This window comes from Dipodomys merriami, unplaced genomic scaffold, assembly GCF_024711535.1.
Source record: "Dipodomys merriami isolate MVZ:Mamm:240054 unplaced genomic scaffold, mDipMer1.0.p SCAF_1957, whole genome shotgun sequence".
NCBI classification, from domain to species: domain Eukaryota; kingdom Metazoa; phylum Chordata; class Mammalia; order Rodentia; family Heteromyidae; genus Dipodomys; species Dipodomys merriami.
Genome location: NW_027203334.1, coordinates 52,722 through 78,719, shown reverse-complemented (window position 1 = coordinate 78,719; position 25,998 = coordinate 52,722). Strand labels below are relative to the sequence as shown.

General features: G+C 46.2%; 1 protein-coding gene across 1 annotated transcript; it reads right to left on the bottom strand.

The window, feature by feature from the left end:
• Positions 1-9,208: 9,208 nt before the first annotated feature.
• LOC138831430 (high affinity immunoglobulin alpha and immunoglobulin mu Fc receptor-like) lies at positions 9,209-25,113 on the bottom strand. The gene is given in 9 exon segments (XM_070028509.1): positions 9,209-10,264; positions 10,266-10,330; positions 13,172-13,290; positions 14,791-15,553; positions 17,444-17,776; positions 19,605-19,745; positions 21,491-21,551; positions 24,798-24,925; positions 25,003-25,113. Coding segments are annotated over 8 exon segments (1,623 nt in total). The 5' UTR covers positions 24,837-24,925; positions 25,003-25,113; the 3' UTR covers positions 9,209-10,162.
• Between the last annotated feature and the right edge of the window lie 885 nt (positions 25,114-25,998).

The following is a 25,998-nucleotide window of genomic DNA, read 5'->3' as shown; positions in this document are numbered from 1 at the left end:
CTTGTTAGGCCCGGGCTCAGCTCCAGACAGAGGAGGTACTGACCTGCCAACTTTAGGCAACAGTTTCCTTCCCTGCAGCACTTAGCTCATCGTGGTTTACTAGGACATGGTGTGTTGTTTAGATTTCCAGATGTCCCTCACAAGACTGGGGATCATCCCACGTCACCTAAGTGAATGAAGTACACTCCCCAAGGTACATGCATACAACCCCATGCTGCATCACACTCCCCACACAGAAATCCTGCCCCAGCCTACCTGGCCAGACTTCACCTGGCTGTCCCTTGCAGAGTTCTGCAGGCCAAACCCCAGAACAGGAAGGAGGAAAAGGAGAAACAGAGGCCTAGAGAAACATAGGGAAGTCAGAATCGTGGGTCTTGTTTTAGCTAACCACTCACTCCCTGTGCATATGAACCCACAATCATAGATTTGGAAAGTGACAAAAGAAATCATGCTTTTTGTTTTGGAGCTGAATTTCAGACATCAGCCCCATAATCTGACAGATGCAAGAAGATACAATCACATAGTCACTTCCAAGCAAACTGTCTAATGCAATACTATCTGTCACTTCATTCCAGATTTGGAGTTCTGTCTCTTTCTGGACTTCCTTCAATTTGTCTTCCTTCTCTCCTCTTGGGTGTCCAGTGTCACTACAGAGGCAGTGAGAAGGAGTGGCCCATCGTTTTGGTGTTGCTTTGTCATATTGGCCTAGTGGTCCGAGAAGAAATGTTTCTGTCAACTGAGATGTGATTGGTCCTTCTTGGTCAGTGGGCTTTCCAGGGTCTGCAGGCCTCCCTTTCCCTTCTTGTGATCCCCATAGCTCTGAGATCTTTGAGAGACACCTTGCAACAGAGCTGTGTTTCTTCCCGTGTCCTTGTAGTCATCTGTACATCAAGATTCCCGTATAATTGGGGGTATAATTGGCAAGACTGGGGGCCAGCAAATTTCCATACACAGCAGGTGAGAGGCAGACCTTCTCGGTTCTGGGACTTCCAAATCCACCTGGACATGTATCCTTGTTAATCTCTTTTCTTCCTCTGCAGTCTAGGCTTAGTCCATGATGCACGGCTGCAGGGCACAAAGACACTAATAGCTAATGCTCCATTCGAGAGGGAAATGTGCAGGCACAGTGACGAGAGAGGGATATGTTTGCTTCTGCCAGCTGCCGGCTCCGTCCAGAGCTTCTCAGCCATACACCTCTCTCTATTTGAAATCAAGAGCCAGGATATTTGTAGTGTATGTTTTCTTAATTCTCAGTAATTTCCTTCCCTCAAATCAGAGAATAGCTTGTGTCTAGTTGTCTAGGCTGGAGTAGGGGTGAAGGGAGGTGATTGAGAGCAGATACTTGAGGAGCAAAGACTTGTGGAAAGAGAGGAAAGCACCTTCACGAAACCATTGCTTCTCAGGCTGCCTGAAGTGGGGTGGATTTTCCCTACTCTATAATGCCGGGGTGGTGGGTAGCTCGCTAGATCATTCAATGGTGCATGTTCCCAGTTGTCTCAAAACTGTTTTACCAGACTGTGTCATACATACATACATGTACACAGATACACATATGTACACACACACACACACATACACACACACAAACCCCACATGCCCAAAAGCTTAGCTAAGGAAAAGGGTAAAAGGAAAAGTAGAAACTAGGAAAGAGTCAGGAAGTAAAAGTCCTGTGGCTGATTTGGGGCTCAGCCACATGGTGATGTTGTGATTAGAGTCACCAGCTTCCTCTCACACTGTGGTTTCCTGGTCTGGACCTCATGGTTCTAAAATAGGCCCCGTATTGATCTTGGGAGAGGAGGGACTTGGTGGCCAAGAGGGTACAACTGCCAGATTCTATATTGATGGCAACAGTGGTAACGGTGCTTTATCAAACTTAGATCACTTCATTTTGCTCAAACTACCTTCTCTTGAAAAAGAGTACTATAAGAAACTATATAAGAATACTATAAGAGACTATGTAATAAGAAGCACAGTTTCTTATTTACCTCTCTTTTGACCTTGAGACTCCTCAGGAGTCAGTGTAGGTAGAACCAGAGAGACTAGTCTGGGGTCAGCACCCTTTTTCTCATGATCCTGGTTCTGCTTCTAACTTGCTGAGTGACCTTTGCCTGATTGCTTCCTCTTTTACATCAGCAGACTTTCATCTGCTGAATGAGAGAGCTGTACCAAATAGTTATCAAGCCTTTTCCAGTTCAACCATTTTGTGTGCCAATTGAGTTGTTGTATCCATCTTAGTGGCTTCAAACAACAGAAATCTATTCTCTCTTTGTTCTGCAGTGTAGAAATCCAAAATCAAAGCAGCAGCGGGGCCACCTTCCTTATGCAGGCTGTGGAAGAGAATTTGTAACCAGCCGTTCCCAGTTCCTGGTTCTGTGGCATTCCTGGGCATTCTTCAGCGTGTAGCTGCATTGCTCCCATCTCTGCCTCACCATCTTGTCTTCTGCATGAGTCTCCAATCCCTGCCTCTCTCTAGGGAGGGTTCTTGTGAGGGCTTTTAGGACCTATTCAGATAATCTTCATCTCATGATCCCATCTACAAAGACCTTTTTCCCAAAACAAGATACATTTATAGGTTCGTAGGTTTAGGTTATAGGTGCAGCTTGGAAAACAAATATTTGCAGCCTATCGTAAGTATCTGTTTGTGATCATGACCAGTTCATGATCCAGGGAGTTAAAAGACACGCAGGAGTGTGTCCTCACTTTTTGTGTGTGTCTATCACCCCTCAATTAATTGAAGAGTCACAACCTGTCCAGGAGCCACATGAGCCCTGGAGAGACAGCACAGTCTTGTGGGAAGTGCATGGGTTGTGCGCGTCCTGAGTTCATATCCCAGCTTGGCCATCTGTTAGCTGGGGGACTTTGGTTAAGTTACTTAATGTCTTCAGGGCTAATTATCCTAACCTCATAAGGATGTTATAAAGATTAAATATATAGGCAATGGTGGTTGGCACCTAACAGGTGCTTATGATATAGTATTGAATAGGTCAGCAATTGCTTCTCAGAAAACTGAGTAGTCCCTCACTCTTAAGGGCAGAGAAGTGAAATGACTTGCCCCAATGTGCAAGATGGGCCTATATCCAAATCTTCCAGCATTAGGGCATTACCTTCCACTTCCTAAAGCCTTCCCACTCAGGACAAAAGGGTTTCTTGGTATACCTGTGATTCATTCAGAAAGGATGGGAGGTCTCATGGGATGCTCAGGCTGTCAGTATTAGACTATTGTTCCAAGGACATGGATTGACCCAATCACCAATATAGAAGGGGACCCCTCCACACCTACCCCCACTTTCCACTACCCATATGGCATGCCTGAGTGTAGCTGGTTCTTGTATTGTTTTTGCCAAATGAGTAAGATAAGACTGAACAGATGAAATGCTGTTTGCTGCCAGCTCTCCGCTCTCATTTGCAGCTCTTTGGCTAAGTCAATGTTTAATCCCTGTTTGGAGTCAATATTTAATCCCAGGCCAGCAAACCCTGTAGTCCGGTATTCTGTCAAGCCAAGAATACAGAGTCAGCTGGGCGCTGGTGGCTCACGCCTGTAATCCTAGCTACTCAGGAGGCTGAGATCTGAGGATCGCAGTTCAAAGCCAGCCCGGGCAGGAGAGACCGTGAGACTCCTATCTCCAATAAACCACCAGAAAACCGGAAGTGGCGCTGTAGCTCAAGTGGTAGAGCGCTCGCCTTGAGCTGAAGAGCTGAGGGACAGCGCCCAGGCCCAGAGTTCAAGCCCCACGACCGAAAAAAAAAAAAAATACAGAGTCAGTTTATTAGTAATCACTAAAGAATAACATCATGACATTGAATCTGCCAATGTTAATATCCTCTATCGTGTATATGTGTGTTTGTATGTGTGCACACACACCTATGGATGTGTTCCAGTACTAGGGCTTGAACTCAGGGCCTTGAGCTCTCACTTGGCTCTTTCTGCTCAAGTCTTGGTGCTCTACCACTTGAGCTCTATACCTCCACTTAAAGGTTTTTGCTGATTAATTGGAGATGAGTCTCACAGACATTTCTATCCAGACTGGCTTAGAACCATACTCCTCAGATCCCAGCCTCCTGAGTGGCTATAATTATAGGAACCTGTTCTCAGTTCCATTTTTTCAAAAGAGTATCACCTGCTCAGAATGTTTTCAAACTATGTTAGCCTCCTCCCCCATAAGGAGCTTAGATACAGTATTTTCTATCTCAGCTGCTATGCATCAGTGGGAGCACAGCATTTCCTTCCTGTTTCAGCTTAGTCTTGTCTGGAGGGAGAAGAGTGTGGGATGAAGCTATAGCTTTGGTTGCCCAGCTGGTAACTATGGTGCCACTGGCTAACAACAATCTAAGTGTGCGCTCAGTGCTTGGAATTCCCTCAGAAAGGCAGAATTGGAATAGTCCAATTGGCTGGGCTTGGGCAAAATTGTTGAAGCATTTCTGAGCCCAGACTCATATTTGAAGGCCTAAGCTATTTCCTAGCTGAGCCTTCCTATTAGAGGGCAGGTGGAAAGAGAGAACTGACTATAATGACTCCTTATTTGCCTGACAATTGTCTGATTCTCTAGAGACTCTAGAATGTGGCTGTCATCTACATCTACGGGAGAACATTCAGAGAACAACAAGGTAAGTGTTGAAGTGAGGGCATGTGAAGGGAAGGAAGAAGACTGGCTAGATTAGTGAGCTCCAGTCTTTGAATGGGGCTAGAAGAGTGACTTAGTGGGGCTGGGAAGGTGGCTCAGTGGTAGAGTGCTTGCCTTGCATACATGAGACCCTGGGTTCGATTCCTCAGCACCACATAAGCAAAAAGCAAAAAGCCGGAAGTGGTGCTGTGGCTCAAGTGGTAGAGCGCTAGCCTTGAGCTGAAGAGTTGAGGGACAGCACCCAGGCCCAGAGTTCAGGCCCCACGACTGGACGCCCCCCCCAAAAAAAGAGTGACTTAGTGGACAAACCTATGCATGTGAAGTCTTTTGCCCTAATACACAACCCCTGAGTCACATCCTTCTCCTCGACTCCCTGTGTCACTGCCTGGATGTCCAGCACCTCACTGTTTGTCTAGCTCAGTTGACTCCTAATCAAGAGTGTGAGAATATTTCTGGAGCTTTTGGGGTGGAGGGTTGTCATACCCTTTATCATTTGGGCTGGTGTCAGGGCTCCTAAGACAGGCTGAGTTTTATACCCCAGGGAGGCTTTCCAGAGCAAAGAGAGCTGTAAAGCCAAAGGCAAAAGAACCAGCTTTGACTCAAAGCCAACTTTGGGGATATCCACGGGCCCCAGGGAGCTCTTATTTTCTGATTCCCGGAGGCAGGGACAAAGGAGGAAACTCCTCTGAGGTTACCAAACTGCTTTCCTGGCCCTTTCTTACCTCCACACCTAGCTAGACAGGAACAGGAGGAGGAAGAATTGTGGGGGCGGACATCCAAAATCAACAGGTGAGGGTCAGGTGATAGGGCCCAGTCTCCCTCATAAGCCGCTGGGGTCTCCCCTAAACACTTGCTGTTTCCTTGTTCCTGGTTTGAGCCTGGCCTCCAGCCCAAGGCATACCTGACAGGGAAAAGAGTCACCGTAACTCCCAAAGCCTTTGTGCACCTGAGCCTTAGTGGCCCCATCCGTGTAGAAGGGGAGTCTTTCTTTTTGGTGATGCATACTATATATAACTTTTAGTTGTTGGAATGACACTGGTGGAGAAGAGAGCCCAGCAAAGACCAGGCTAGTTGCATTGGTTAGCCAGATTGCCTTTCTCCTTGCAGGTCCCCCAAGAAGTAAAAACTCTTTGATGCCCTTCGCCTGGGCTCTTGTCTGAAGTAGATTACAACATCTTTAGACAAACTTCCCTGGCTTTCTCCCTCTTCTCTGCGATACTTGGCAGAGGCAGGAAGGAGAGAGGTGGCCTTTGTTTGAACTTCCATGCTTACGGCAGGATTTTGGTGGTGCTAAACAGAGGAGGAGACTGGGCAAGGGGTGGGAACAAGCCAGAGTTCAAAGAGGCAGGATGAACCTAATCAGTGAAGGTGTATCGTTAATAAACTGGGACCGGTTGGCCCAAGGTTCCTAGCACTATAAGTCCAGCACATGCCCCTAGGGGTGAGCGTGGGGTTCCTCTCCTGCAGCTCGCACCTCTCTGCTGCTTGCATGGATGTTAGCAGCACCCCTACCCCACCCGGCCCTGGAGCATGGGAATTGGAGTGACAGCTGCTTCTGCTATCAGTAAAAGGACCAGCACCTTCAGTCATGCTGTGTCATTTAATGAGAAGTGGGAAGTGGGGTGACACTGGGCCCTGCATTCAGAGAGACCCAGAGAGAGTCCATGTCTCTTGATACAGTTTTTGCTCCCCCTTCAATGTTGAAGTGTGTTAGAATCCATCTTCCCATAGAGGTACCTTCTTCTTTGTGTTAGACTGAGGCTATTAAATGGACTCTGTATTTCTCAGACCACAGTGACTGTTGAAGGAGAAGCAGCAGGTCAGTCATTAGTGGAGGGCAGTGGGAAGTGCACTTACGGCCTAGCATTTGCCATCAGTAACCTGAGATACATGGACACGCTTATGGATCATTATTTGTACAAAGGCCAGCAAAAGCCTCGGGGCTGGTACCTGAAGATTTAACTCTTAATTCTGGATCCTTGAACTTTTTATTTCATACTTTACTAGAGCAGGATAGCTAGCTAGTTAGCGAGTGAAGAGAAATTACTTTGTGAATGTCTACGGGAGAAAGGCTGTGAAACTCTATAGATAGGAGAGGACTTGACCCAATGCCCAGGTTATAAAACCAAAGAGGGAGTCAGGTGGTCAAGGATCATCAGTTAACCCAGCTAATGAGACCACTTTGTGTTCAAGTACCAGTTTGCCTCTTCCCTGGAAGTGTCTCTTAATTTCTTGAGATCTGTCTTCTCTATTCTAAAATAGGAATGGTTATACCTCCCTTTCAGAAATATTGCGTCAAATGCAGACAGAATGTGCCATATAGCAACATGGGAACAGAACACGCAGTAGCCACATTACTAATAGAAGGGAAATTAGCATCCAACAGCCTGGCTCTGATGTAGGAAGGTGTCTGATGCTTTGAAAATCAATGGTTTCCCTGTTTCTTGGATTAGAAATCCTCAAGGTTTCTCCAGTCCCAACCTAGTAAGCAATGCTGTCTTGTCTCTCATTTCAGTGGTGAGAACCTCACGCTAATGAAAGATAAAAGGTGGAAGAAAAAAGGAAATCTCTACTGTAGTTGTGGTTCAAGTGGTAGAGTGCCTGCCTACCATGCAAAAGGCTCTGGGTTCAAACACCAGTACCACTGGGAGGAAAGAAAAAGGTTAGAAAAGGACATCGCTGGGGATCTAAGTGTTGTCTTGCTCCTGGTTTTGTGTTGGTCCTTCTGACCAGGGCCATGAATCATTTGGCTCATAAAGGACAGTTGTAAGCTCTTGGGGCTGTCCTACTTCCAGAAGCTCTCCTCAGATCTTATCTCTGCTTCCCTTTAAAGATGGCCCTGAGGCTCATCTTGGTCTGCACTGGCTCTTTCTTTGTGCTGATTCCTAGTAGATCTCGGCCTTCTCTTAGCTTACTTCTGACACATTCCTGGCTCTAGTCAATTGGCCACTGCCCCATTCTGGGGTGGTCCTTTCCTCTCTCCCCTCTTTTGCCAAGACCAGACAACCAGACAGAAAGCTCTAACTGATCAGAATGGGGCAGAAAGTATAGGGCAATTCAGAGGCAGGCAAAGTTTCCCTAGATGGGTGGCTGGCAGCCTCTTAAGGTGGAAAGTCTGAACCCACACATCAGAGAGACAGCAGAGTCTTACATGGTCTTGTGGCTTCTGTGGAGATTGCAAATTCTGTTTCAGGGCTAAATACAACCTCGTCCTGTTTTCTACAAGATTTTTGTAGAACGCAGCACAGCCACTGTTTAACTGATGGACTTTGGCTGCTTCTATGTTACTTGGACAGAACTGAATGGCTGTCATGAAGACTGTATAATTGGCAAAGTCTAAAATATTTGCTCTTTGGCCCTTTATAGAAAGTCAGCCAACTCCTGGCTTAGTGCAACAGATTTCACTGACAGTGATATGAGAAACTTTAGTTCAGTGTGATTGCTTTACCAAACATGATAGTCTAACACGTATAACCTCCCCCACCTTCAGAGGTATTTATAATATTTCTTTTTATATTAAAGGCTCAGAAATTCTGAATAGAAAAATGTAGTTGTTGGCTAATTTAGCATTTCCCAGACTTCTTTGACCTACTAAGTTGTGTTTTCCTCCTAAGACCTTTTAGCATGCTGAGAAGCTGTGTTCATTGGACAACTTGGTAAACACTCGTTGGGTAGCGTGAACAGCTTGAATTTTGGCCTGTATCTACCACTAATAAGCCAAGTAGTCTTAGATGAATAATGTCAGGGCTTCTTCCTTACTATGGGATCATGGATTGAAATAATAGTCTTCGCTGTGTCTCTTGCAGATTTTCAGACAAGCCCCAAGGTTGTGGCCATGAAACTAGTCTGGAAAAATTACTGCAGAATTGTAGAGTTTTGACCGTGAGTCTTGCTTTCTTACATCGCTTACACAGCAGTGCTCCATTCTAACAGTGAACTGGCAATGCCAGAAAAGTAAGGCCACGAGTTCTGTAGTAGTGACTCTGCTCTCACTAGCTGGCTTCCCTGAGTGGTTTCAAACAACTGACTTCAACAAGGCCTCTGTGTCCTCATTGCTAGACGGAAGGATTTAGGAGTTAATCTCTTAAGCAGTTATCAGTTCTGTGGTTCTACTTGGTCAGATGCGTGCAACCTACTTTTATTCAAAACAAGAAGTCTGCACTAGAAGCCCTTCACTGCCTCCCTTAGCTTTCTGGGTTCAGCATCCAGGGTCACAACCAGATAGATAGGAGGAAGGGTTATTACTGAAGGGTTTGGATGCTGCTGACAGCCTAGAAGGAGGGGCTGAGGGTTTTCTGGAGATGTCTATATCACAATTCCGATTCCATACTGGAGCCTTTCCCTTCTGCTCCTGTTGTTCAAAGGGCTGCTCTGTCTAACCACAGAGTCCAGACAGCTTGCTAACACATCTGTCAAGAGAACAAAAAAGAAACCAGATGTGATTTCTGAAGTCAGTGGGGTTATGGGAGGGAGAAAAAGTTCCCCAATGTCCATGAGATAATATGGTTATAAGACAGAATCCACATAACATTCCTCTCTTTTGTTCCCAACCTCAACCCTTCAACGTTAATTTCCAGTTTTGTTAACAGTCTTTGAGCTTAAAGATTCATAAGTGAACAAGAAGGGCTTTATGAAGAAAGTAAAAATCTACCAAAAAGCACTTTCTTCTATGAACTTAGGAAAATCCCAGAAAATCTTGATTGGGTCACAAAGTTTGTAACACAATGTAGATGGGGTTAAATGCGGACTAAGCATTCTTTCCTTTGGTCTCAACAAAGAAACCACCTGTTACTAGAGACCCATCCGGGGCCTCCCAGATGACAGGGCAGAGGCCCAGGGAGATTCAGAGCTCTTGTCTGGGTGAGTCCCCAGAAGCCACTGAGCCCATTCCTTCCCAAACAGCAAATCAGCCACAGAGAGATACTAGGGTCCTACTGAGCTGTAAGTTCTCTGGAGACTTGAGGTGAATAAAATACAATTATTTTTCTTTTTGTGAGGGTATGCTGCTGCTGAGGCTTGAGTTCAGCACTTAGGCACTGTTCCTTAGCTTTTTTGCCCAAGGCTTGTGCTCTACCACATGAGCCACAGCTCCACTTCTCATAATTACTGCTCTAAGTAGCTGAGTCTCTACTTGAGCAAGCATAACTGATAGAGACGATCATTAGTAAATATGAGTAGCAGATTAAGGCTGAATAAACATTAGAAAAGTAGGGTTAACATTGATGGCCAAAAGAGTTGTTTTCCACACTGTTGGAAGCTTCCCGAAATGGAAATTTCATACGTATCCCAGGTGGCTTCTTCTAGTGTTTCCTAGGTCTTTTCTTGAAAGCTTCTTTGAGTCATATTGTCACCGATGGAGACATGTGGAGAATACTTGAACTTCCAGGGCCCAAGATGGCCAACCTCCTATTCCCTTTGTGGGCTCTAAGTTCTGTTCACTTGTCTTCATGCAGGTGGAAGAAGGAAGATGAAAAGGGCTAGGATCATGAAGTTGTTTGGTCCTAATCCTTGCTCTGTCGTAACTGAGCTGTTTCCGTTTCTCAGGGTCCTGGGTCCTTTTCCTGGATGGTCAGGCTGGCTTGTATAGGAGGAAAGTCATGCAGTGCTTTACTTTGCACATGGAAGAGTTGCTTTGGTTGGGGGGTTTACTTCCAGGAGATGTGTCATCTGAATCAGAGTGACTCTTGGTGCCTTTTCTGCCTCCTGAGCTACAGAGACACAAGGCAGAGTATGAGAATTCTGGGTAGATATTGCTGAATTTGTTCCTGCAAACTCCCATGTACCTACCACACGTTCCTGGGAGCTCCCTAATAACCTAAGATTAGCAGTAAGACATTAGAACAATAATTTTTAGGCCTCCCAGCTCTAACAAACTCAGCCTCCCTCATTTATTCCCAGAGATTTCCTTTTCTGCATCACATCTACACCACATGAGGCGCTCACTTCAGGATAATTTAAATGTGGCGCCTTTCTGTGAGATTACCTGTGGGGCCCCGCACAAGGGGGCATTGTAGACCGTGGCCCCAGGACTGGCCTCTGCACTTGTGTGCTTTGTGGGTAGATTTGTCTCCATATCTATGGCTAAAGTAGCTCCACTATCCTCCAAAGAGCTTCTCCTTGAGCTCTGGATACCATTGAGCCCTAAGTACAAAGATGATGTCCTATTTTGCTAATTAAGAAACCAAGTCAAAGTGGAGGCAGAGCAAGATGTCAGATTTGAAGCATCTACCACTCTATGAATGAGAAGACTCTGATAACACAGACTACACTAGATTCCAAGGAGAAAGAGAGAGCCAGGAACCATGGAGGAGCAGCAAGGGGTTCCAAGCCCATTACTGACTCCCTGAGAATGGGAAAGGAAGCAGAATACTTCATTCCAAGGTAAAATAGATGGCCCTAGAGACAGAATGACCATTTTAGCTGCTGGTTTCCACAAGCCTAAATCCCAGGACAGGGGTTTGTGGGACAGCAAATGTTCTGCAGTGGAAAGCTAGCTCTGGTGAAACAAAACCTTCTTTCATTTCCTTTATTGTAAGATGCCATCTTAGGGCTTACTGTTGAGTTTGAGCTCCTCTGGGGGCCGAGAATAAGGAATATTGACGACTTAAGAAGTCATGGTACACTTTGCCATAGAATTTTGGTATCAGTCACAAGAACTGATTGAGAAGAAGGAATGTGACAGGGTCCTACAGAGGCATTTAAGTTACAAGGAACTGCAAAGGCAGTTTAGACAACAGAGGCAGAGGCCTCTGTCAGGCAGACATGAAAGAAGTGATTGGCAGGGATGAGCCTGGGGCTCCCTATGTGGGCACACAGCAGAGGCACAGGTGTGGCAGTAGCTCTAGTCATCCACAGGGGTGTGTGACTGTGGCTCAAGATGCCCAGCAGAGGTGCCATTAGAGACAGCTGTATTCATCTAAAGATACTAGAGCAGTAGTAGTGACTCATCTTTGCTAGGAATTGCCACCACACATGCACAAGGTTGTGGCTTTATCAACGGCAACAGTTTTACAGCCTCGTTTTCTTACCCTGAGTGTTAAATATACCACAACCCAACCATTACCCAGTCTTAGGTAACCTCTGAGAAATCATCAATTAAAAGGACATAGGAGGGGCTGGGAAGGTGGCTCCGTGGTAGAGCACTTGCCTTGCAAGCATGAGGCCCTGGGTTCAAGTCCTCAGCACCACATAAGCAGAAAAACCCGGAAGTGGCACTGTGGCTCAAGCAGTACAGTGCTAGCCTTGAGCTGAAGAGCTGAGGGACAGTGCCCAGACCCAGAGTTCAGGCCCCATGACTGACAAAAAGAAAGAAAGAAAGAAAGAAAGAAATGGACATAGTATGCTGAAAATTCCACCTAAAAGCTACTTCTTAGATGCACAAATCTCAGTGAAAAGAATTACAAAATTCATGAGTAAACAAGGCAGCATATGTCCCTCAAAAGCCAATAATTTTTACAATAAAAGGTGTAAATGAAAGTAGTGATAAAGAAATTCCAAACAAGTTCAAAAAAGCAATGACAAGAATTATCAATCAATACAATTGAAGAAATGTCTAAACAGCCAGATGAACTAAAAGGGAATACAAACAAACAAGTAACTTAGTTCAAAGAGAAATCAGACAGCTGAATGAAATAAAGAAGACAACACAGAATATGAAAGTGGAATTCAATAAAGATATGTCTCAAAAAGTCTGATTGAAATCTTGAAAATGAATAATTCAATGTCTTAAATAAAAATACTCAAAAGTCTAGCTAAAAGAATAGAACAAGTTGCCGGGCGCTGGTGGCTCACGCCTGTAATCCTAGCTACTCAGGAGGCTGAGATCTGAGGATCGCGGTTCAAAGCCAGCCCAGGCAGGAGAGACCATGAGACTCCTATCTCCAATAAACCACCAGAAAACTGGAAGTGGCGCTGTAGCTCAAGTGGTAGAGCGCTCGCCTTGAGCTGAAGAGCTGAGGGACAGCCCCCAGGCCTGGAGTTCAAGCCCCATGACCGACAAAAAAAAAAAAAAAAAAAAAAAAAAAGAATAGAACAAGTTGAAAATATATTGTCAGGGATTGAAGATACAGGAGAGGAATTAGATCAATCAAAAGCCTTGAAAAATAAAACAGAAAAACACTAAGAAAAGACAAAGGAAGTTATAAGACTTCCAGAGATACCATCAAAAGGCCAAATCTATAGGTAATGGGTACAGAAGAAAGTGAAGAGATTAAAGCTAGAGCTAGATTTAAATTATAGCAGAAGACTTTCCCCACCTTAAGATAGGGTCGTCCAGGTAGAGGAGGATTCCAGAATACCAATCAGGCAAAGTCAGAGAAGAAACACCTCTAGACATAATATAATTAAAATACAAAATATAGAGAACAAAGAAGGAATATTGAAAACTGTGAAGGAGAAATGGCAAGTCACATATAATGAATGGCAAACCCATTCGAATAACAGCAGGTTTCTTAGTACAAAACCACAGTGTCATTAAATGGCTCAGACTAGAATATAGCTCTTCCAAACCACGTTTTCCGTAACTATGGGGATACTTAGCACCAACGCACAGGTCCTCTTTCTCCAGATCTTCCTTCGTATCAGGACAAGAGCCACGAGCAGAAACAGAGCCAGCATCGTTGAACTGGGAGTCAGGATCCAAGAGCTGCTTTCCTCGTCTGGAAAAGCACTGGAGAGGAAGGGGTCAGGGAAGGGAAGGAAGAACACAAGAGGAGAGGTTGGAGCTGGATAAAGGATCAAAGACCTTTTGGCTCATGCCTCCCATCTCACAGGTGAGCAGGCTGAGGTTCAGGCAAGTCAGCTGCCCTTGTGTCCATGTGGGTTAGTAACAATGTTGCTGTCCTCAGATTTTGAAGTCCCAAATCCTCTGCCTTACCCCACACTCCTATGTGTGGGCCATAGTATGTGCCACGGTGAGAAAGAGCACAAACAAGTTTGGGACTCAAGCCCCTATCTTTCCTTATGGCTTTAGTAAGTTCCCTCCCCTCTCTTAATCTTCTGTTCTTCATCTTTAAACAAGCCTTAGACTGTCCATTGTGGTTTATGCCCATAATCCCATCTACTTAGGAACTAGAGATCAGGAGGCTCAATGTTCAAGGTTATCCTCAGGAACAAAAGTTAATGAGATCCCTTCTCAAGAAATAATCTAGCCAGCACTGTGTGGCTCATGCCTGTAATCCTAGCTACTCAGGAGACTGAGATCTGAGGATCACAGTTCAAAGCCAGCCCAGGCAAGAAAGGCTCCAGTAAACCACCAGTAAACCACCAGAAAACTGGAAGTGGTGCTGTGGCTCAAGTGGTAGAGTGCTAGCCTTGAGCTGAAGAGCTGAAGGACAGCACTCAGGCCCAGAGCTCAATCTCCATGACCAAAAGAAAAAAGAAATAATCTAGGTGTGGTGACACACCTGACATCCAGCAACATTGGTGTCATAAGAAGGAGGACTGTGGTCTGAGGCTAACCCTAGACAAAAACATGAGCTCTTATCTGAACAATCACTAAAAAGCAAAAGGGCTAAGTTGTGGCTCAAGTGGTAGAGCACCTACTTAGCAAACAAAGGCCCAAGTTTAAACCCTAGTAGTGCCAAAACATGAAAGAGAAAAGAAAGAAAGCAAGAAAAAAAAAAAGAAGTGCCAAAGGTTCCAACCTACGAATTCTATTGTTCTACCATTTAGATTCTGCTTGTGCCAGGCACTGGTGATTCACACTTATACTCCTAGCCACTCAAGAGGCTAAGGACTGAGACTTAAAGCCAGCCCAGGAAGTCAAAAATTTGAGATTCTTATCACCAATTAACCAGAAGTGGAAGTGTGGCTCAGGTGGTAGAGCATCACCTGTGAATGAAAAAGCCAAGCAAGAGTATGAGGCCCCAAATTCAAGTGCACACACACACACACACACACACACACACACACACACACACACACACACACACACACACACACACACACACACACACACACACACACACACACACACACAGAGTTTTCTTGCAAGCCACATGAAAGCACTCAAGTAGCATTCTCATAACAAAGGCCCTTGAGTAGTAGCTGATGTTTATGTCTTCTGGCCTTTACTCTCTTGTAAGTACAAAGGGAGAGACATGTATAGACATGGCATAGGTCAGGGCAGATGCAGGGTCCCCACCCAAGGGAGAGGCCTCAGGCTCACCTCTTCATGGAAGCCCCCTTGCCAGTGGGCCTCAGGCGATCTGTTGCTAGGGCCTGGCTCAGTGTTGCTTGGGAGCTACTATCTCCTTGGAGTCCACCATATCCCACAGTAGTGCTGTCTAGGTTCTGGTCAGTGCTTCCTTTCACAGATGCTGCATCTAAGTGGGGGGTCTCCAAGGTCCATGTGCCTGGAGCCAGAGTTGATCCCTCCATAGAGCTCAGGGCTTGTTGCTGAGAAACCACTAGTGTTTCTCTAAGGATATCCCAGGGAGCTTGTGCTGACATCAAGGCCGATGGCCTTGTGGTCTCTGTGGTCTTCCTGGCTGTCCCCAGAGCCATCCGTACTCTCTCTGTTCCCTTCCCTGGCCAGTTGGCCTGTGTAGTTGTCATCTGGGGCTCACTCTGTGTGATCCTAATTTCATTTGTTACTGATCTCCCAGTGCTCTGTGTCCATGCATCCTCTGGTGTACTGGACAAGCCTCTGTGATTTAAAGCTGGACTCTCCACAGTGGGGACTGTTGTCTTGATGGAGCCTTCTGCCTGGCTGTGCATTTCTGGAGCTACTTCCCTGTCTGTCCCTGGGCTTTGTCTTCTCTGGGTTTTGCCGGTTTCAGCACTTGGAGCAATTCTATCACATTCTGATCCCTCTTCTTCTTCTTCTTGAGTCTGAGGAGGTCCTGGAGTTCCTGGAGATGATGTCCCAAAGGATGCTGTGATGAGTTTACCAGGAGCTGGAGGGGTTGTGGGGGCCGTGTTGGAAGGACCTGCATGAACAGTAGAGGGAGACCACAGGGGAGGCTTTGCAAGCTACTTACTGGGTAGAGCAAAGGGCAGTAGCTTTAAAACGTTTGCCAAATATGAAGCAACCACTAAGAGATGCACTCTTTGGTCAATATGTCAGATAAAATAAAAAGGTGCAAATCCAGATGTGTTCTCTAATCTCTTGCAAATGTAGACACAATATTCTTAAGCTCCTTTTCTTTTTTTTTTTTTCCATTTTTCTTTTTCTTTCTTTTTTGTTTTGGTTGTGGAGTTTGAACTCTGGGCCTGGGCGCTGTCCCTCAGCTCTTCAACTCAAGGCTAGTACTCTACCACTTGAGCCACAGTGCCACTTCTGGCTTTCTGAGTGGTTTATTAGAGATAAGAGTCTCACAGACTTCCCTGCTTTGAACTGTGATTCTCAGATCTCAGCCTCCTGAGTAGCTAGGATTATAGGCATGAGCTACTGCTCCTGGCCCTAAGTTCCTCTGAGTTGCATATATCTTCTACCGTCAACATAGGAAACCATGATAGCTCTTTCCCCAGAGGTATACAGCACATCAAGTACTGCTTTTCAGAAAAAGAAGCCAGGGTCAGATGCAGTGAGTTAGCCCTGTAACCCCAGCTATTAGGGCCAAGCAAGGCAATAAGTTAGCAATAAGTCAATTAACAAGCTAGGTATGGCTGTACACATCTAGGAACCAAGCCACCCAGAAGGCACAGGTAGATAGATCTTAGGCCAGCCCTGCATGACAACATGAGCCCTTACCTGAAAAGATAACTAAAGCGAAAGAGGGCTGGGGGATTGTGGCTGTATGTAGAGGGCCTGACTAGCAAGCTAGAGGCCCTGAGTTCAAACCCCAATACTGCCAAAAAATATAACAACAAAGAAGCTGATGTGATGATATTCTCACTTGTAGTCCCAGCTGAAGCAAGATGTTTATGAGTTCCAGGCCAGCCTGGGCTACAGAGAGAATTTCAGGTCTGCTGCCACTACATTGTAAGGTGTTGCGTGTCAAAACACCAGCTAGCAGGCTGTTTCCTAACACGCCATTTCTTCTGGAGAGTGGCTTTCACACAGTAAGGCTCTTCTTTGCCCTTTTAAGTACCCGACTCTGGATCAACCTTCTGGAATTTTCTACACAGAGCCTGGGCTTGAGAGCAGTCCCTTTTGTCTGCAGAAGAACTCAGCAAGGGTCTGTCACGATAGGACGCAGTTCCAATTCCCCTGTCTGGACTGTTGTGGCTATTCTGCAGTGTTGCCCCCTTTCTAGTTTTGTTTTTTTTTTTTTTTGGTTTTGTTTTTCCAGTCCTGGGGCATGAACTCAGGGCCTGAGTGCTGTCCCTGAGCCAGTTTGTGCTCCAGGCTAGGACTCTACCACTTGAGCCACAGTGTCACTTCTAGCTTTTTCTGAGTAGTTGATTGGAGATAAGAGTCTCACAAATTTTCCTGCATGGGCTGGCTTTGAACCACGATTCTCAGATCTCAGCCTCCTGAGTAGCTAAGACTACAGGTGTGAGGCACTGGCACTGGGCTGATACCCCTTTTCTTTGTATGTGTGAACAGGGAGCTTTTAGAACCCTAAGAAACCACACTATCTAAGTCACTACTTCCTTGGAACATACCTCAAATACAGATTCCATGGCATTTGCTGGCGGAAGGGCCGGGTAGAATGGCATGTATGCATTTGGTTGGGAAGGGCTTGTAATATCTACCTTCTTCCTGAAGGCAGCTTCCTTCTCAGCTGCAAGCCTGCCTTTTAGAGCCTTTGCCCTGGGTCCAGCTTTTTTTTATGGCCTAAGGTTTAAAGCCTTCCTGGTCTCAGCCTTCTCTTTCACCTTTCCTATCCTAGCTTTGACTTCCCAAGTTTGGCCCATCAGCCCCCAGCTCATACCTGCAGAGATGATCAGATTCATGCTGAGGAAGAGCAAGTTGTTTCTATTTCCAATACCACAGCGATAGTGCCCCGCATCATCCAGGGACAGCCGGGAGAGCCGCACCTCGAAGAAGCAACTGCGTGGGAAGTCTGCTAGAGCCACACGGCCAAGGTACTTGTGGTGAGTGTAGTAGTTGGTGGACACGATGGTGTGGCAGATCCACCTTGGAGGCCCCAGACGGCACCAGTACTTCCTTTGGTGCCTGTTGACAGGTAAGGGGGTGTAATGGCATTGGATGATGACAGCTCCCCCGGCTTCTCCAGACACCAGCCTTGGGCCCTTCAACACATCTGCAGCGGCAGGCGAAGAACATTGTCAAAGGAGAAGGAGTCAGGTCAGAAAAATGCTACCACGGAAGTGGGGTTGAACCCATATAGACATGACAGAGCTTAGCCACTGGCGAAGTAGAAGTCACCCCAAGAAGCAGAAGAAAACTGTACCTGAGGTCCCATCTAAAAGATGCAACAAGAATCATACCCACTGTTTATCTAATGCTAACTGGGCCTGAGTGTTCTCATGCAAGTCCATCCAGAGCCTGGGCCATTCCACCGTGCAGATGTTTGAGCAGATGCTGCCTGCGTGCAGGTAAAAGGGAGGAGCAAGCCTCTGACAGAGGCCTGGGGTTTGCATGGGATGGAAAATAAGGATGCTACACAGTGTGGACATAACAGCATGCTTTTCCTCTGAAGAGCGAGAGAAGGGGGAAGGGAGAGAGAGAGAAAGAGAGAGACAGAGAGACAGAGAGACAGAGTTCCCCAAACACAAGAATCATGCTAGGCTTAGGGTGGAGGAAGGTCAGGTCCATCTCCAGACTGGTAGCCATGAAATAGTTCACATTGGACCCTTTTCTATACAAACAGACAAGCAAACATATATGAATACAGACCCATACAGCTGAGCAGGATTATTAATATCACTGTAGTAACAAGCACAAGCCATAGGAAGCCGCAAGACCTTGCCACAATACAGAATGACTCCCTACAGGGTACCTCCTTCTAATTTCTCTGCTGACTTCTCTGGACCTTGATGCAATCTCAGACATAACTGACTGGATCGTAGTTTTCTTTGTTTCTCTTGGAAATTCAAAAGTTTAATCTAGTCTAAAATTATATATCCAGAACAATCTGACAAAGAGTGACAGCGACCTTTTCTTACTCCATCAAAGCTTTTCCGATTTGTCCTGTATCTGTAGGGCCCCTGAACCCAAGAAAAACCTGTTTACTATCCTATTGTCAGGAGCAGCTAAGTTATGAGTCTGAGTGCAAACTAAACATGCAGTATGCCTTGTCCAAAATTTATTAGAGATTTCAAGATGAGGCTGGGTATGGTGCCCCATGCCTATAATTACAGCACTTAGGAGGCTGAGGCAGAAGAATCATGAGTTAAAGCCAGCCTGGGTTACATATTCAGGACCTATTTCAAAAAAAGAAAAAAAAAACCACAATGGCAAGAGCAGAATGTTGAGTCAAGAGCCTTTTTAGAACACTCATATGTGACCTGCCTATTGTATGTGCTAAGCACTTGCTACAGGAAAAAGAGACCATAAGTTCAATGGCTGTGTTAATCCCATTGTAGGTTTAATTAAACAACATACCCTAAGTCATGCCACTCACGGTAAAGATAAGTGGAAATTTACCACTAAAAGGCAAGAATATTCCCGAATATCAACTGGAAACTATCTCAGAATAACAAAATCGATACTCTCATTAAACGTTCATAGCCCAGATTTCAGGCGTTCTTCTGACATCCATGTGGGGATCTGACTTTGGCATAGAAAGCTGACGAATAATCCTTAATCAAGGTTCATTGAAAAAAAATAATACCCAAGTTAAAAACTCATGTGGTAGGTTACTAACCCATCATTCCTTTTTTGATATAACAATTGAAGTGTTATACAATTCCATGTTAGTCACCTGTGAAACTTAAATAATGGGCTAGCACAGTAGAACCAATATGGTATCACCAATGTGCTTTGACCAGTTTTCTGCCCCTTAGAGTAGGTAGTAGAAGTGCCTGGCTCTCACATCCATCATTTACGCAGCAGTTATCTATTGCTGTGGCTTCCATTAGAGCACTGGAAGAGGCCTGTGGTGGAACAAAGAGGAGGAAGGGATGTACCTGCATAGGAATGCTTGTCTGCCCAGAAGGGTGATGAGGATGGAAACGTGTCCACAGCACAGAGGTGAGTCTTGGAGGGGAGAGAGCCAGCCCGCCACCATCTGAGATGGAGATCTTTATGTGAAGGCGCTGAGGATGAGCCTGGGTAAAGAGAGGAGCTGAGCCACAAGTGTCCACAAAAGCACCCACAAGAGGAAGAGGTAAGGAGCCAAGTCTAACCCCTTGCCCTCAGCCCTTCCTGTCGGAGTGGCCTGTCCTCTGGCCTCCCCTTCCTCTATTATTCTGACTCTGCGTTATCCCATGGGGAGAGGGAAGGCAGTGCCACACCCACTTCCAGTCTACAGGGGATATAGGAGGCATGTTTTGGGATCAAGGCTAAAATGCTGACCGACATATCGAACTGGATATTTGACATGATCAAATTTAGAACACTCAAGACTCAAAGCAACTAATTTTGGACTATAATCTAGATGTTGGCAAGAATCATGGGTCTGGGCTGGGAAGGTGGCTCAGTGGTAGGGTGCTTGCCTCCCATGCATGAGGCCCTGGGTTCCATTCCTTAGACCACATAAACAGAAAAAGCCGGAAGTGGCACTGTGGCTCAAGTGGTAGAACATTAGCCTTCAGCTGAAGAGCTCAGGGATGGTGCCCAGGCCCAGAGGTCAAGACCCTCAGCTGATAAAAATAAATAAATAAATAAATTTAATTTAATTAAAAGAATCATGATCTGCCTGATCACAGAGAGGGAAGCTTATATTTGCTTTCTAAAAAATGAAAAGGGAGCAATGGGAGATTAAGCAGGTGGTATGTCACATTTCTAAAATATTAGCTCTACCATTGATTCATTAAAACTGATTTATCTATTCACCAGACATGGTTAATCTCTTTTTTTTTTAACACAATCATAAAGCATTTTCCTTCATTTAATAGTTGTTTCTTAGGTATCTACTGGGGACGAGATTCTAGGGAATACACCCTCTAGCCACATACTATGGCTACCCATTACCTTTAGAATAAAATCTGAGCCTGGGCTATACATGGCCAGCCTTACTACCACAGCTTGCAAGGATATTTAGGACAGAAATCCTATCTTACATTTTGATCCTGGTGCCTATCTTTCATTTAAAAAATTGTCTGTTTTTTTTTATTCAAGTGCCTATAATCCTAGCTACTCAGGAGGCTGAGATGTGATGATCATGTTTTCACACCATCTGGGGTAGGAAAGTTTGTGAGACTCTTATCTCAGTGGAGCTGTGGCTCAAAGTGGTAGAGTGCTTGCCTTGAGCAATAGGAAATTAGGGACAGCCCTAAGTTCAAGCTTCAGAACTGACATACACACACACACACACACACACACACACACACATACACACACACACACACACACACACACACACACACACATTGTCCATTGTTCCTAGTCTCCGGCACACAGTCAATCAAATAAATTAATAAATATAATTTTTGACCCTTTGTAGACAGAACTCTTTAAGACTAGGGTAGAGCCATTATCATGTCTCTAATCTGGAATGAAGAAGACTGAGAAGAAGGTAAGGCTATGTCTGTATTTTACACACTCTGAAGTCTTATCCTGAAAAAGTAGCTGATTAATGGTTTAAGAAAGCAGAGGTGTGGGGAATATCACAATATTGGGTGTTTTAGATATTATCCGGTCAGGCCTAGATCCTGTCTGTGAGTTCTCCTCTCCCTCATTCCTGCAGTGTCTAATCTGACCACACTCCCTGAATCCACTGCAGGACTTTAGATCTCAGCATCCCAGACCTTGACAGCCATAGATCTACCCAGACTGTACTGGGTTTCCTTGAAGTACCTTCCAGGAATGTGTGTAGTCTAGAAGATTCAACATGGATATGTTTAGAACTTACCTTGTAGCAGGCACAGTATGAGGACCAAGATCATTTTCCATCCTGTGCTCTGGTTTGTAACCTGCAAAAGCAAAACAAAACAAAAACAAAAACAAAACCACCATATACGGAGAAAGGCCCAAGGGGAGGCAAGTGAGAAGCTGGTGGTGAGCCGCAGGCCGGGCGCCTTCTCATTTTGGGAATCTGTTTGCCCTGAGCAGGAGCTGCGCAGTTGGATATGCCCATGCACATGACGAGAACAACCCTCTTTGGGAACGCAGAGCTATGTCCCCCATTCCTACACACGCATTTCGCCTGAGTGACTGTCACTATGGTGAAATGGCCCTTGTCATGAAGCTTCTGTGTTCAGGAGAGACAAAACACCCTCTTTAGCACCCCAGCCCCAGGACCCACGTGCCCGTAGTACAGCCCTGATTTTGGAAAGAGAATCACAGAGTGGAGAGAACACATAGTGGAAGTTTAAACTTGGTTGGAATTAGAGGGTTTGGAGGATACAATCTCGGGGATCTGCCTCATCTCCAAGGGGGATGAGGGGTGACTGCTCTACGGCAGGAGAGTGTGGTCAGAGCAGCTGAGCATGGCGAGCGAGGGAACAGCATTGCTTCCTTTCTCTCCTCACCCCTCCGTGTTGCACAGGGGACTTGGTGCCTCCAGGGAAAGCGTTCTGTGTCGCAGTTAGCACACCTCCATCAGGAAGATGAAATGAAAATTAAACCTCAGGCTCAGTTGCTGTTGGTACTTTTCTGCTTCTGCTTCTAGAAAGCTGCTCTCTTTCCTATAGTCTATGCTGCTCCTCCCCGCCTGGCCTGGGCAGCTCCTTAAGGGCAGGGCTTTGTGTCTTGGTCTTTTTTCTACCTTCAGGCTCTGGACCAGGATGTATAGCACACAGTGCAGGGACTGTGAACAGGGCCCCACTGCTCCTTTAATGGACACTGTAAGGACCATTCCCCATTCAATGATCTTTTACTGCTGATTTAAAAGACAGTGAGGGGCTGGGAAGGTGGCTCAGTGGTAGAGCGCTTGCCTTGCATGCATGAGGCCCTGGGTTTGATTCCTCAGCACCACATAAGCAAAAAACAAAGCCAGAAATGGTGCTGTGGCTCAAGTGGTAGGGCACTAGCCTTGAGCTGAAGAGCTGAGGGACAGCGCCCAGGCCCAGAGTTCAGCACCCCCCCCCCCAAATGACAGCGACTGTGCATTACCTTTTCTCTTTAATTTCCCATAGGATAGTCATGGATGGTTTTTGTTTATTTATTTATTTTTGGGTCCAGTCGTGGGGCCTGAACTCTGGGGCCTGGGCGCTGTCCCTCAGCTCTTCAGCTCAAGGCTAGTGCTCTACCACTTGAGCCACAATGCCACTTCCGGCTTTTTTCTTTTTGCTTATGTGGTGCTGAGGAATCGAACCCAGGGCCTCCTGCATGCAAGGCAAGCGCTCTACCACTGAGCCAGCCCTCATGGATGGTTTTTGATAGATTAAGAAAACAAAAAACCTGCTCTGTCTAGGTGCGGTGGTGCATACCTATAATCCTAATGCATGAAAGGTAGAGGTAGGGGGATCACAAGTTTGAGGCCAGGCTGGACTACGTAGGCTGGACCTATGTCAAAAAAAAATCTACTGTTTGATTCTATCTATGCTTACAGTTCTTCCACCCATAATAGGCCATTGCTTTTCCCTTCCTACTAGAATCCATACTACATTCATGTTAAAGACAGTCAATGCGTCAACTCTAAGCCAGTGGCTTACCCCATAGCAGAAACTCTTTGACCTCCAACTAGACTAAGTCAGACAAAGCCAATGCCAGCTTGGAACATAGGCTGTGCAAGATGAAATCCAATCAGAAGAAGAAAAGCAGAGGAAGTAGGAGGGGAGAGGAAAGGAAGGGTAGAATGTGAAAGAAGGGGAAAGAAAAAGCATGAAGAATCTGGGGTTAGGGTATGGCTCAAGGGTTAGAGCACCTACCTAGCAAGATGGAGGTCCTAAGTTCAATCCTCAGTACAACAAAAATAATGGGAGGGAAGGAAGAAGAAAAGAAGAGAAGAGGGGAGAGAAGAAAAGATGGAGGAAGACACTTGGAAGGAAAATAGAAATATGTGCCATTTATATCTCTTAACATGAACAAAAATGAAGTTCCCTTTTGAAAATAAAATTTTCTTGCCAAGTGTGGTGGCTCACACCTCTAATCCTCACACCCGAAAAGCCGAGAGGCAGGAAGATGGCACGTTGAAGGACAATATGGGCCACTTAGAAAAATGCTGTCTCAAAAATCTCAAGGAAAAGAGAGGAGAGGAAGGGAGAGACAGAGGCGAGTCTGGGCTGGCTCGGTGACAATTGCCACCTGGCTTAGCTTTGCCCAGTCACATCCACTAAGGCCTTTGAGTCCCTAGAGTGTCCAGATCTTGAACTGCTCCTGACTTCTGACATCTCCTAGCTCTTCCTTTTGCATGTCCCGCGTGAGGGTGCTCCCTCCCTTGGGCACCAGTGTGGCATTTTTCCATACAGTGCCAAGCTCCTGTCCCCTCTCTCATCCAATGTGTGGCTGCTCCCACAAGTAGATTAATATCCACCCAACCTGGCTACCTCTGGCACTGGCAGCCAGAGTCCCCTTGGGCTGCGGTTTCTGAAGGGCTAAGTCCTCACATGGCGTGTAATGGGGCCAAAGTCTCTGCTTCTGCCACCCCTTTTCTCTGATGCCCAATGGTACAACAATCTCTTGCACAAAATCGACCTTTGCAGAGCAATGAGGAAGCCCAGAGTAAGATAAAAGTTATCCTGCTTGATTGGAGGGGGAAGGAGGGGACACCGAAAGGCTATCACTCAGTGGAGAGTCTCCAAGTCACCCTCCCCAGCTGTGACCTTCAGGAATCCTTTCTCCAGAATACAGGAAAGGCCTAATTCAGTCACTGACACCACAGGCCTCTGCGTTCAGTGGATAAGGCCCTCCGGTGGGGTGGAGGGTCCTGCTAGAAATCACAGCACACTCATCTTCAGCTCAGGCTGATCTGACTTCCTCGTCCCCTCCCCTGCTCCCTTGGAGTCCCATTTCTCTGCTGTTCCTCCCTGTAACCCCAGGGCAGAAGACTAGAATGAAGGAAACAGCAAAGCAAGGGAGGAACATTGAACCAGGGCACAGGAGCTTCTGCTGTGCGTGAGGTTGATGTAATGACCTTGATCTAATGACCTCCTTTTCCATCCATGCTGAAAGAGCGATCCTTACCTGGCTTTCTGGAAGCACTGAGAAGCATTGCTGCAATGGATCACCCACACTTAGAGCTAGAGCCCAACCTCAGGAAAGAAATCTCAGCTCACCTTTCGTTCTCTGGGCTCAGCTGGGGCTTCTGCATCCATGTCAGGCTAGAATAAGGCCCACTTGGACTTTTTCCTTGGGGCCTCAAAGATGTCGGCCTGTGGGTGTTTTCTAGTTGCTTTCTCTAAATCTGGAGAGAGAGAGAAGCCCCACAGTGTGTGAGCTGGTGTTGGAAGCTTGAGGCCCAGCGGCAGCTCTGTGGCTCACCTCTCTGCTTCTTGCTCCAAGATTCTTCTCTCTGGCTCTCATTACGTGTTGTCCCTAATGCCACTTATTTCTGTGGGACCGTTTTCAGGGTGGTGATGGTAGCTTCAGGGAAAATAGATGGATGCACTCCTTCCTTCTTTCCTGCCCTCCCCAGCGTAGGCACCCGGGTATTTTAGGATGCTCACTGCTCAGATGGCTCATTCAGGCATCTCCAGAACCACTGATGCTACAACTGATTGGAGAGAAGGGGACTTCAGCAGTCTGGAGAAGAATTCCCCTGTCCCCTCTCCCCTCCACTGGCTGTCAGCTGTGCCCTGCTGACCTGCCCCCCTGGTTTCCAGAGAAAAAGCCATTTGGGATTTTCAGGTTATTGACTCAGTTTGACTGTGTGCCTGGTGCTTTCTAATTCATGCCCAGGACAAAGGACAGCCTAGTCATTGATACGGTCTTCTTGGAAAGAAACCACGGACAGATGCGGTTTATTCCAGGGGATGACACAAGGGAAAATATCCCAGTATTTCCCTTGGGAAAATCTGTGTTGGAAGAGGTTCTTTTCTGTGTAAAAGATGTGTCTTCCTTTGTTGGTCTTGAACTGACGCAGGTCATGCACTCAGCAATTAAGGGGTCCAGGGAAATGGGGTCACTGCAGGCTGCAGTGTAAGACTGTGATCAAGAATAGATGAAATGACACCCTCGGGTGAGTTCCAAAGCTCCCCTACTGACGGCGACTGTTGTGAGAGCCTTTGTTGCTCTGCCATTGGTTGTAACGTGCGTCCTCCGCTTTCCCAGCATGAAAACAAGAAGGTTAGGGCATGGCAGTGGTGTGTGTGCGTGCACACATGCACAAATGTGTGTTGGTGAGTGTGCATAGCTGTGTGTGCTATTTTCTTTCCCACCAATGGCCTCTCCCAGACCCTAGAATACCTCTTGTGTGAAAGGCATTCTCTTGGAAGTGATAGCCTTGAGCAGTGTGCAAACCAAACTTGTACACAGTGT